The 13,534-nt window shown below is 33.8% G+C and overlaps 1 protein-coding gene across 4 annotated transcripts in view; it reads right to left on the bottom strand.

Moving 5' to 3' along the window:
* The window catches only part of LOC107696459 (voltage-dependent calcium channel subunit alpha-2/delta-2-like), a 214,030-nt gene that overhangs the window by 78,442 nt on the left and 122,054 nt on the right, over positions 1 to 13,534 (bottom strand). For 3 of the 4 annotated variants that reach the window (XM_016496797.1, XM_016496800.1, XM_016496799.1), the window contains exons 5-6: positions 10,010 to 10,054; positions 2,314 to 2,452 (exon numbers count right to left, since the gene is read on the bottom strand). In XM_016496797.1, coding sequence (XP_016352283.1) covers positions 2,314 to 2,452; positions 10,010 to 10,054 — 184 coding nt within the window. The remainder of the gene's footprint in view (positions 1 to 2,313; positions 2,453 to 10,009; positions 10,055 to 13,534) is intronic. The other variant, XM_016496798.1, reaches the window with a different exon arrangement.

The following is a 13,534-nucleotide window of genomic DNA, read 5'->3' as shown; positions in this document are numbered from 1 at the left end:
ATATTGTATTTTATAATTTTTTTTATTTTATTTTATTTCAGTTAATGTTTAATTTATTTCAAGTAAAGATTTTTTAAATGTTTGTATTTCACATTTAGTTTTAGTTCACAATAACAATAACCCCATATACACACATAGAAAAAAAATAAATAAAATAAATAAATAAATAAATTGGCTCCTGGTCCAAATGTGCCCCTAATAAAAATAACATATAATAAAATAAAATAACAAAATAGAATCAAATAAAAATAAATGTACAGTATGTGTGTAAACCACTAGGCCACGGATCCAATGTGTTTTACTTCTATTTATGCAATAATTTGCTTGTTTTTAAAGTAAACAGTCATCTAGAACACAGTTGAAATATACAGTATGTTGTTCACAGTTTACATATCCATCTCAAATAACCGGTGTTATTGTTCTCAGTCAGAGAAACGTCCGTGTTATGCATCAAAGAGACTCCCAGAGACCCTCTATAGAGTGACATTTGATGGGTATGTATTAGAGCAGAGCAAAGGTAGCAGCATCCAAATGTTTGATCACACTCTGCCAGCATCCATCTTCCAACAATCATCCATTACCCATAAGCCCACAAACATCCACAGACAGATGAAGGAGCCACTCAGGACATTTTACAAACATCCGTCCTAGTCAACACACTAACAAATCACCGAGCAACGCAGAAACACTTTCTAAACACCAAAAGAGTGAACATTTTTCTCCTAAAGCTGTACTCTTAAAATCTAGTTTATATGCATGTGTAGTTTAAAATTGTCTGTCATTAGACCGTTCTGTGTGCCTTTAAGAACATGCACGTTGAATCTTGCTATCATTTCGAAGGACCGCTCAAGGGATTCCCAGGAGATTTTATCAGAGGTACAATACTTCAGTTGTAAAATCCTCCACAGACATCAGACAGACAGATATCACATCATGCACACAAACCGCTCGGCTTAAAATGAGAGATGAAAATGCTTCAGTAACACTTTCCCACGAGGAAAGAGGTCAAACATGGTTCACATCCAAATAAATCCTACTAAACAGTACAGCAACACAGCCAGTGATCATTAGACACAGCTAATAAAAGAAAATGTATATAAGAAGTTGTATCTGATCTTTAAAAATGAAGTTGATTTATATTTAATTACAGTTCTGACTTAACCAAAACTAGGTCATTTAGATCAGAAGTTCTCAACGGGTGATTCACGACCCACTGGTCACAGGTTTGATTTGATAGAATAGGGAAAAAAACAATGCAATGCAATTACTACTGTAAAATGCAACTAACAATGTTATCATGCATAATAAACAAAATAGACTTATTAATCAGATCCTGTGTGGATGTTAAAGGGAATGTGTCCAAACAAACTGCAAATTAATCCTTCACAAGTTAGTCGAAGTAGACAGATGTCAACATGAACAGGTTATGCGACTTGCTCTTATCCTCAAAAACCATCAGTAAAAGTATGCAAGGTAAAATGTGAGAATAACACAATACAAAATGCAAGACAACATAAAAATAGTAAATTTTCCCATTCAATTTAGCAAATTGTTGAGCCAATGCAGTCCAGTAATATTATTGATTTTAAGTACTTTTTTGTTAATTTTTGAGGAAAGAACCGTTTTCATACAGAAAAACAGTAATATTGTGAAATATTATTACCATTTAAAATAACTGTTTTTTATTTGAATATATTTTAAAATATAATTTAGGTTACACTTTATTTTAAGGTGTCCTTGTTACGGTGTAATTATACATATAAGTACTGAGTAATATTAATTAACTACATGTACTTACTATATGGTTAGGTTTAGGATTTGGGTTTGGCTTACTGTAGGGTTACTTGCATGTAATTATGCATAATTAATTGTTATTATAATAGTAAGTACATGTAACATGTGTAACAAGGACACCTTAAAATAAAGTGTTAACATAATTTATTGCTGTGATCAAAGCTGAATTTTCAGCATCATTACTCCAGTCTTCAGTGTTACATGATCCTTCAGAAATCATTCAATGCTGATTTGCTGCTCAAGAAACATTTCTGATTATTATCAATGCTGAAAAGTTTGTTGCTTAATGTTTTTTTGTGGAAACCATGATGCACTTTTATTTTCAGATTCTTTGATGAATAGGAAGTTCAAAAGAACTGCATTTATTTGAAACAGAAATATTTAGCAACATAATAAATGTCTTTACTGTCACTTTAATGCATCCTTGCTTAAAGAAGTATTGATTTCTTTCACAAAAAAAAAAAGCTACTGTTGCCAAGCTTTTGAACAGTAGTGCATGTGTTTGTTGTCAGTACTCACAGCCTTTGTAGATGTCAGTAGGAATCTGTACGGCTGTATATGAGTAGTTGACTTTATTCTTGAAGTTGGGATCATCCACAAACTCCAAAGAAAGAGAGTTTGGATTTCCCAAGAGGTTTTCTCCATCAACATCATCCGGCTGCAACAAGAAGAAGCAGAGAAACATCAGCACACACACACACACACACACACACACACACACACACACAGCGAATGCATTGATTGACACACAGCAAACCAAAAAATAATTTAGACACACACACACACACGCATCCATGATTAATTAGACAAACACTAATTACACTGACATGACAGGGGTAATCATGCCTCCACAACTCAAAGGTGACGGCTCTTTGGAGGAAAAGCCGTAATACATCGCCAGTCTATTCATCCACGACACAATACAACAGCAGGTATCAAAGTGTTCGCAAATTGCAGAAAATCAATTAGCGTTGGCGATGGCTATCACATTCGCACTGAAGTCCTTCAGGCGATTAACCATGCCAATAAATCACCACAGTGATTGACGAATGACGACCGCTCAACACTCGACTTCAGTCCGCCACACAGGCAGCTAATTGGCATTTTAATGCATCTTGAATCAAAATTTGACTCAAAGTCTGGCTTTGAAAGAACTTCAGTGAGTGAAAGTATCAAGCCAGCAAAAAAATAAATCAAAATGGCAGGATCACAGGATTTTAATGGTTTGCATTTATTAAATACCTCATTCTTGTATGCTAAGCATAAGAATTGAGTCTATGCATAAACTGGATGATAATTGCATTTAGTTGGAATGCTGCACTTCCATACTATTTTTTCACTATGTATACTATGTACAATGCCGGACAAAAGTTTGGAATAATTCGTGAAATAAGTCTCTTCTGCTCACCAAAGTTGCATTTATTTGATCAAAAACACAGTGAAAAGTGTAATATTGTAAAATATTATAACCTAAAATAAATGTTTTCTATTTAAAAAAGTAAGTTATTCCTGTAATGCAAAGCTGAATTTTCAGCATCATTACTCCAGTCTTCAGTGTCACATGATCCTTCAGAAATCATTCAAAAAAAAAAAACTACATTTGCAAAAATGTGCAAGATACAACCAGTATCCCACAATGCAATGCGCTCAACTTGATAATTTTCAGTGTGATAAACAAACCTGAAATGATAATCATGATTCATATCCCTTTCATTGTTTCAAGCACAAGACAATTTTACACAAAACTGGATTAAACATGCAAAATAATTAAGAATATGGCAAATTTTGTCGTCTGACCTTTTCTTCAATAATCATTATTCAATCATTTTCCACTCACTGTGGTTCATTAATCTTTCTCTTTGTCTTTGATTCTTCATCTCACAATCAAACACCCTTGCCTTCATGGCAGGGTGAAGTGTGGTGTACAGTAATAGAGTGGCAGGAGTTAATTGGGGTTGACATAGCAAACACTGCTTGTTTTTTTTTGTTTTGTTTTTTCCTCAAAATTAAATTCAAGCCTCCTGCCAAGTGTGAGGGCTGATTTATGGCCTGCCTTTAATTGTCTATTAAAATGCAATTATAAACTGTTGTTGAGCTGAACATGGAGACGGTGGTTTTCCAATTCCCCTCAATGTGACATGAACACGCAGACAGACACACATATAGAACTCAAATAACCTCTTGGAAATGGAAAAACCTTTTGGGATTTCTTTCGGTTTTCCTTGCAAATAATTTTAAATGACACGGTGCATTGACTTTACTCTTGACTAGCTCATATCTGACTCTAGGTAATAATGTTTTGGCTCCAGTTTCATACATGATTTGGAGCATTAATAATCAGAAATCTTTAGTAGGTCATGTTTAAAGACGAAACCCGGACCTGGATCAGCTAACCTGAACTAACAGGATTAACCACTTATTTAAAAAGTAGTTTTCAAATATTGATACTTATCTTCAGGCCATCCAAAATATAGATGAGTTTGTGTCTTCATCAGAACAGATTTGGAGAAATTTTGCATTTCATCACTTGCTCACCAGTGGATCCTCTGCAGTGAATGGGTGCCGTCAGAATGAGAGTCCAAACAGCTGATAAAAACATCACAATAATCCACAAGTAATCCACACCACTCCAGTCCATCAGTTAACATCTTGTGAAGTGAAAAGCCGCATGTTTGTAAGAAACAAATCCATCATTAAGGTGGTTTAACTTTAAACCATTGCTTCCAGCTAAAATAAGAGTCTATAATCCATAATATCACTTCCTCCAGTGAAAAAAGTCATCTGAATCAGGAGAGAAAGCACAGATCAAGCTCCATTTACAAGCAAAAACAGTCTAAAACAGATCTAAACAAATATCTTGGTGGATTATGATGTGAAAGATCAACAGGAGATGGACTTTTTCACTGGAGGAAGCATAATTATGCATTATGGACTGGTATTTTGGCCAGAAGCAACAGTTAAATTAAAAGTTTTAATAAAACTTTTAATAAAAGTTAAAATGCCCTAATGATGGATTTGTTTCTTACAAACACACAGCTTTTCACTTCACAAAAGGTTAATTGATGGACTGGAGTGGTGTGGATTACTTGTGGATTATTGTGATGTTTTTCTCAGCTGTTTGGACTCTCATTCTGACGGCACCCATTCACTAAAGAGGATCCACTGGTGAGCAATTGATGTGATGCAAAATTTCTCCAAATCTGTTCCAATTATAAAATAAACTCATCTACATCTTAGATGGCCTGAAGATGAGTACATTTTTAGCAAATTTTCATTTTTGTGTAAACTATTCCTTTAAATACAGCAGCTGTGTTCATTATACATTACTGGTGGGTAATGCTGTTTTCAAAATTAGTACATGAAATAGTATGCAATATGCAATAATAAATGTTGAAAACAGTAGTGTGCAACACTTGTCACATGACTTCACTATTTTGCATGTTTAATCCGTAGTGGTGTAAAGTAATAGTCGGTGAAATAAACAAAGGTTAATATAAAACAGATTTCATATTTTCAATTCAATTTTGTGTAAAAATGTCTTAACTTTTGGCATTCGGATCAAACGATGAGTCAAGATGATGTTATAAATGGTGGCTGATATTACTTACGGTTCTTTAGTCACACTGGGAATGGAAGGTCAAGTGGAGGACACTGCATTGAGGGATACAGTATTCAGTAGTTTTGCACTGCATATTCTGGCAAATGCAGAAGGTCATGTTGCATTTTCATGGCATTCAATCTACATACTGCATACTGCAGAAATAGTAATATGCTAGCATGCTCTTCTGAACAAAGCCAATATGAAAATGACATTTTCAATACATTTTATTTAATTAAGGTGATATTTCAGAGTGCAACAGTATATATATATATATATATATATATAAAAAGAAAAAGCAAAGAAGAAAAGATGCTAATATAAAAACAAACAGTGAATTTCTTTAATGCACGGATGAATCATTTATAATAAATCTACGAACATTTATAAAGGATGTACATAAAAGTCAATTTTGATCTGATGCATAAAATCATTCCAGCAGTCTGCTTGTTAAACTGAGATATTAAACTGAAGGAAAGCTATAAATGACCGCACCACCCTGATAACAAACATTTCTGTGTTTTTCAAGGCAGCACATCACCGGCACACACAATTACACCCCATTTTCAGCTTGTTTAGACACGTTTCAGGTAACTGATTTGGAAAAGTCGTCTTTGAGGGGATCTCAGCTCGATGTCCTTTATTTGTTTATTCTTCCACCTGACTATCCTTCACTCGAGTGTTTTTTACCATCAGACGAGGCCAGTCATAATTACTCAAGACAGCTTCTAATTATTAGCTCAAAATCCACACAGGACGGAGTGATTGGTTAATTTTCCCCGTTCATACACCACCTGGTTAACTCTATTCATTACCTCATTTGTTAATTTTATCACGTTGTTTTGAAGGTTTAATTAAAGGTTGAGAGAGCCAAAAATTACATTTTGAGGACTCTCTCAATCGCACCTTTATCTTTCAAGGGTTAATTTTAATCACAAACAAAATGACACGCTGCTTCCACTTTTGCCTTCTGAGTTTTAGTGTGCTAGTGTCACACTCCAAATTTAGCAACATAATAACCCTAATGATGAGTGTTAGAAACAAAAATGGCATCATTTTCTAAACCCTGCACAAAGAGCAGGTCTTCTTACTATTTAAATCTAGTATGTGAAGCTGTATGCATAATGCAACATTAAATATTTCAAACAGTTTCATGCCACACCGTCACGTGTTCTCTGCTCCCAACCATCAGAATATGGGAAAAACCATAACATCTACTGTACCTGCCAAAAAGTGATATTTTTGTCTTGTTTTCAAGTACAAATGTTTCAAGATTCTTAAATCAAGATTGAGAAGCAAAATTAAGTAAGCTAAGAAGTAGTTTTTTAATTTATTTATCAAAATTAAGTGAGCTTATGACAAATAACTGCCAATGGGCTCAGAAAAATCAACTCAATTTAAAGAGAAAACAAGTTTTCATATCCCACTGACAGATATTTGTTCATGTTTTAAGCATAAACTCACTTAATTTGGCTGAAATTCTCATAAAACAAGATGTCATATCTTCATTTCACATCTCGACTAAAAGTATCTTGATATAAAGATGTTTACATATTTCTATTGGTTACAAAAAGACAACCACCGAGAAATAATTTTTATTTCATGCAACATTTAATGCCAAAACTTTATGAATTTAAGACCTTTTTAATGCCTTAATTTGTGGAAGGGCGAATTAAGTCCTTTTAAAGACCTGCATAAACCCTGGTCTACAGACATAAATTCACATACTGCAAAAATAGCATGTATGGAAGTATGTCATATTATGCTACAGTACACTAATTGTAGTAGGTTAAATTCAAAACATACACATGTTGTGCTAGAGAGACTGCAACAGAAGAAAAAACACAAAACATCTATGCTATATCTAAATCTGTATTCACTTAGATGAATTGTCTCTCCTCTAGCATGTACATGGCATTAGTGAACCTCTAATCTGTTACTTGTACATCAGAGCGCTTGGCAACTGACATCCAGCAGGCAGATGTTGGTGTTTTAATGTAAATAACTTTGTGTGTTCAATGGCGACGTAATCAATTAAAGATGAAGCCATTGCACCATCTGGATTATGATGGTGTACTACGAATTTTAATTTACAATTTATTTTCTTTGGTTTTGAACTCTTTTAGACATCAGTTTACCATCTGGATCTTTAAAAGTACTGTAGATTTTTTTTGCACTTTTTTTTTCTTTGCATTTTCCTGTTGCAAAGTATCTGAAGCACATCTCAACGACACATCGACACATCAAGCCAAAGGTTTCCTCGGTGGGTCTGAGGAAGATCTCACACGCACACACAAACACACACGCACATGCACACACACGCACACACACACACACGGCTCGTGATGGAGACAGGACTGAAGATCACAACTTCCAGGGCAGGAAAACGAGCTTTCCTGCTGTAGGTGGAGGAGAGCAAAGCTCCAAAGGGCATCGCAAAACAGCATGGAAGAGGAGGAGAGTGGGAGGGAATGGAATGGCACCGTGCCACAGTTTGCCGAGCGAGACAACAGAGACGAAATAGATGGAGAAGACTGTGATGATAAAAAGAGAAAGCTCAGTTTGAGCTGATGGACCTGATTTCCACTGCCAGTCAGAAAAAAACCAAACAGCTTTTGTCTGACTTTTTCGACTAAAACACTTCTTGCAACGGCAACTCCTCTGTTGTTATTGCATTCGTACTCATAGATATTCATAAGTGAAGCCTTTACATTTGAAACAATATCAATATATTGAAAATGTAAACACTTTTACATATGTACAAATTCAGATACAAATAGTAATAAAAATAATAAAAATGAATTATTATTATTATTATTATTATTATTAATGTATTAAAAGTACTAAAATTAAATAAATAAATAAATAAATAAATATTTTTTTGCTGGACAAAATTGAATGAATAATAATAATGATACTAATAATAATAATAATAATAATAATAAAGTTTTATTATTTTTATTACTATTTGTCTTTTATATTATTATTATTTATAGTAATAAATGTAATAAAACTAATACTAACAAATACATAAATAAACATTATTATTATTATTTGTTAATAATAATACTAATAATAATAATAATAATAATAATAATAATCATCATCATCATCATCATCTTTGCCAATCCTCTGACAACTGGACAAAATGTAATGAACAATGGCAAACAAATTTGTTTATTATTGAAACAAATAAAAGTAATGATTCCTGATAGTCTTTAGAAATCACCCAGAAACTATTATGTTGATAAATAAGGTAAATATGTTAACTGCAATGTTATTAAACATATTTAATTAATCTAATTAATTATAAATATAATAAAACCAAACTATAAAACCTCAAAAAAAATGTATGTTTCTGAAGTTGCACAACTGATAAATAATGGCATTAATACAGTAGAAGCTGTACTGCTATTGGTTCAGAGTGCTTCTGGAGATGTGTAGGTGTGTGACTGCAGTCGTGGATATGAAGGAATCGAGCTCAGCACACTTTCTGACCCTGCATTTCTCGAGCCGGCAGGGGTCACGAGGGTGTCGGTGGGCTGCCGTTCCCTTGGCCCCTTTAATGATGAGCGATGTGCTCCAATTAGAGACGTTGACGGCCCCTAAAGCGCCCAATCATTAATCACACACGCCTGCCGTGCTTCTACCGCACAAAATCACTCTCTGATTTATGACTTCTCTGGCTCTACTATTCCTCCTCTCTCTCATTGTACCTCCATTCCTCATCTACTCATCCAGCCTGATATAACCGCGTCCTTCTCCAGCATGTGAAATCAATCAGCCGCAGAAAAGAGTCACCGTGACCTTTCACTTATACAATGAAAAGGTTGTTACTGAGTATATGATACATAAAAATACGGTGACGTGTATATTTGTGTCCCAGAGGAGAACTTAGTTGCTCAAAGGTTGCTCTTTGGAGACTTAAGTATCAACATCGTCTCACGTTTCTCCGAAAATCAAACTCATTGACAAGCTTTAAATTGACACAATGATTTATGCAAGGAAACTAAACAAGCCTATTGTCAAATATGTAATAAAAATATATAAATATATAAATATTTTTACTAGCAACAAAACTGCATTTAGCATTATTTTTTATATAGTTTTATAGAAATCATAATAATAACAACAGTAAATAAACAAATAAAAATAATAACAGATTAATTCAAAATACTTCCTTAGTAGATTAGTATAAACAAACTTTTTACTTTTTTATAAAACATTTTATGATTACCTTTCATATAATAAAAATAATTATAATAATACATAACATTGAATAAATACATAAATATTATTAAAATATTATAGAATATAAATATATAATGTTAATCAATATTAAACACATAACTTTTGAAATAATAATAAAGTAATTCCTTAGTACACTAGTACAAACATACTATATATACAAAATAATGTTACGAGCTATTTGTGGCCTAACTCTAATTTTTTCCTGATGTGACGACACACTTCATGATCAGAGGAAAAAGATTTAGGCAAAACCTCTACAGCTATTAAATAAAAAACAGACAAGAAACTACTCCTGATAACAGCGCACAAAAACAAAGAGTTTTCATTTGAAACAGTACAAAACAAATAAAAATATCGGCCACTTACAACATCCGAGTTGGCTTTGGAGTCATAGTACTGGATGTCATTTTCCTAAAATGAAACAAAACATAAATATTAGTGACGTAAACATTTATGTAAAAATGATTGCCTTGAGGACCTAACTTTCCAGCTCATGTCATTTTGATTCACCTGCCTTCTAGGGTTGTGACTTCCCACCGGTTAATCGACGTGTGACAACACCGGTAATACCGGTATCACCGTTGGGGTGGGGGTGTTAGTTCGTTTGAGTTTCCCTCTATTCTTCGCTTCCAAATGGCTTGTAAAAGTGCGGTGCGCATTTTACTTTCACTTTCAAATTAGTGGCAATTGAATTGCCGCAATTCGGCGTCAAGCAATTGTTCGTTTGAGTTTTCCCTCTTTTCCTCGGATTTCTTGGCTTTCAAATAGCTTGAAAAAGCGCCGTGCACGTTTTACTTTCACTTTCAAATTAGGGGCAATTCAGCGTTGATTCAATTCAAGCAACAACAACGTCAAACTCAGAACTTTTATTAACAAAACGAATAAAAATACACCATATAGGCCTATGCCCAATAAAATGACAAATTACTTATCCTACACAAAGTTTAAATAGGTATATAAACTGAAAATCAGCAAACACTGTGGAACCAAATAAATAAGAAACATAGAACGTTTATTAGCAAAACGAATAAGAAAGCTGGGAGGCACGGCATTGTCAGTCAGCTCGACTCACTCTCCTCACGTGATAAATAAAATCTGACTCCTGCTCTGTGGTGCACTGTCGTTCGCGCAGGGTTTGGCACGTTTAGTTTTTAAAAGTGTCTGTCCTCTAACTGAACTAGGCTAAACTTGTTACTATAAAAAATCTAAACGACGGTGGGGGGGCGGTGTCGCGGTGGGCAAATGACGTAACCGGTGTTGCGGCTTAACACCGGTATAACCGAAAACACTGTCTATCACAGCAAGCCTACTGCCTTCTGCATTATAGTTTTCATGTGAGACCAAAAGAAAAAAAAAAGATCCTTATTAGCTCACTGGTTTCAAAAGAAACTAAAGCAATAATGAAATTACAGCCCTGTCCTGGGGCCACTGTCATGAGACGGTAACTGTCATTTGTTTTGATGCTGTCTGTTGTGCTTTTGTATTCACTATCGCATGCACATCTTTTTTTGTTTTCTGAATTAGGGATTTGCAGCTGAATTACACATCTGCTCGCAAAGCAGAAAGACTGAGCCTTCTTTTAAAATAATAACTCACTGACACGAGACGAAACTTCACCTGCCATTAGTTTGACCAGATGATCACTAGAATCTTCTGAAAATAATGATGATTTTCTTCTTCTTATTTTATCAAAAGGATGACACTACAGGATCACTCACTCACTCTAACCTCACCCATCCATCTAAACGTAATCATTTATATCGATTAAGATGTTTAGCTGACAAGTGTGAAACCAGCCTATACTCACAATTCATTCATTAATCAAAGTGAATGCTAGATTTGTCAATATACATATCATAAATACTGAGACACTGCTTTTGCATTTGACGTTAAAGATGAAAAAAAAACCGAACAATTTGTGAGAAAATAGAAACAGGAGTAAATAATAATAATAATAATAATAAAATATATACTATTAAAATAAAAATATAACATTTAATATAAAAATATATACTGTAAATATTAAACATACATAACTTTTGAAATAATATAATGATAATATATATTAGGCAAAGGAAAAATGTGTACTAAGATAATGGAAGCAGGACTAATAATAATAATAATAATTAAATACATACATTAAATTATTAAAAATATAATGTTACATATTAATCTTTATTGAACAAACATAATCTTTAGTAAATTGGAGAAAACACATTTTGTACCTCAGTAGTCATTGCTTTAGAGTTTCATAATTTTTATAATTTAATAGAATAGAAAAGAAAGTTTGTACGCCACTTCATTGAATATATGTTGGTATTTAATGTCAAATATATTTCAGATTAAATACTGACATATATTTTCTCAAAAACCTTTCTGTGAAGTCTTGGCTGAGTAAATTAAACCTCATGTCTTATACTGGAAACACTATAAAGTGTGCTTGAAATTCTTCCAAAAAAAAAAGAGAAACATCCATGACAGAACAAGCTGAAATAGAGCAAATGATGTTCCCTAGAAACATCCCGGACATAATTTGCCATATTTTTAAATAGAGAAGCATCCAGTGGTTGTGTAAATGCGAGTGATGTTGCGGCTGTGATCTGAATGGATCAGCATCAGTGCTGTAGCATCTCTCAGTAACCATCACTAGGGCTCACTTGTTTTCTCCATTTGGAACAGCATACTATCACATTCCTCTTTTTCTGTATGGAATGCACAAAATACTGTGCATATGCACAGGCGGTCAAAAGTTTGGAATAATTAAGATTTTTAAATATTTTTGAAAAAAAAGTATCTTCTGCTCACCAAGACTGCATTTATTTGATCAAAAGCACAGTAAAAAACAGTAATATTGTGAAATGTTATTGCAATTAAAAAATTCCAGTTCTCCCAAACGTTTGACCAGTAGTCTAGTGTATATTTGTGACCCTGGAGCACAAAAGCAGTCTTAAGTCGCTGGGGTATATTTGTAGCAATAGCTAAAAAAGCTGTGATGTATAAATCTCAATTTTGAAAAATTGACACTTAAGACTGGTTTTGTGGTCCAGGGTCACATATCTAATAATAACTAAACTTGACTTTCTATTTCTAAAGTGACAAATAAGTCCAAACAGTATTAGCAGTCATTTTTTATCATCTCCTTCTTAACTCATTTTTTGATTGGATGGCTGAAAGTTTGAAGTAAAAATGCTAGTAATTGTATTTATTGTCAAGATAACAGGATGCCACTTGCAGACTTACACATGATGCAACATAATGAGATCATGTGACAATGTAGCATACTACTGTTTGAACCATTTAGAAACATACTGCATAATGTATACAGCAGAGTATACTGTATAATGCATTACTGCACATCATTTTTTAATATATGCAAAATAGCAAGCTTGCCTAATGTTTCAAACAGTAGTATGTTATTGTTTATACATATGCATGAATAGTTCAATGACTGCAGACATTTTACATCATTGCATTTTAAAAAAAATAGTCTTAATAATGTTTGTTAGTGCAGTTAATAAGTCAGGAAAGAGATGTTAAAAATTGGAGCTGATTTTACTTCATATCGAATTGTCTCTGGAAATATAGTTGTTCATGTAGGTTTATCAAAGTATTCTATGATTATAAAGCTATAAGCAGTATGCATACTGCAGAAACAGAATGAGTAGTATGCTAGTATGCGATTCCAAAACAGCCGGTTTCTCTCTGGTTCTCGGTCCACGCCAGTTCTATTCCTGTCTCTGTCTACAGTGCCAATCCAAACAAACCAGACGCCAACACCACAGTGACAACAACAGCGTCTGAGCTGGTTACAAGGCAGCGGTCAAAAATGCTGACAAATCTACACAACCCTGCAACTCACACACACACACACACACACACACACACACACAC

Source organism: Sinocyclocheilus anshuiensis, unplaced genomic scaffold (assembly GCF_001515605.1).
Source record: "Sinocyclocheilus anshuiensis isolate Anshui unplaced genomic scaffold, SAMN03320099.WGS_v1.1 scaffold522, whole genome shotgun sequence".
Lineage (NCBI taxonomy): Eukaryota > Metazoa > Chordata > Actinopteri > Cypriniformes > Cyprinidae > Sinocyclocheilus > Sinocyclocheilus anshuiensis.
This window is presented reverse-complemented; position numbering and strand designations above follow the sequence as displayed.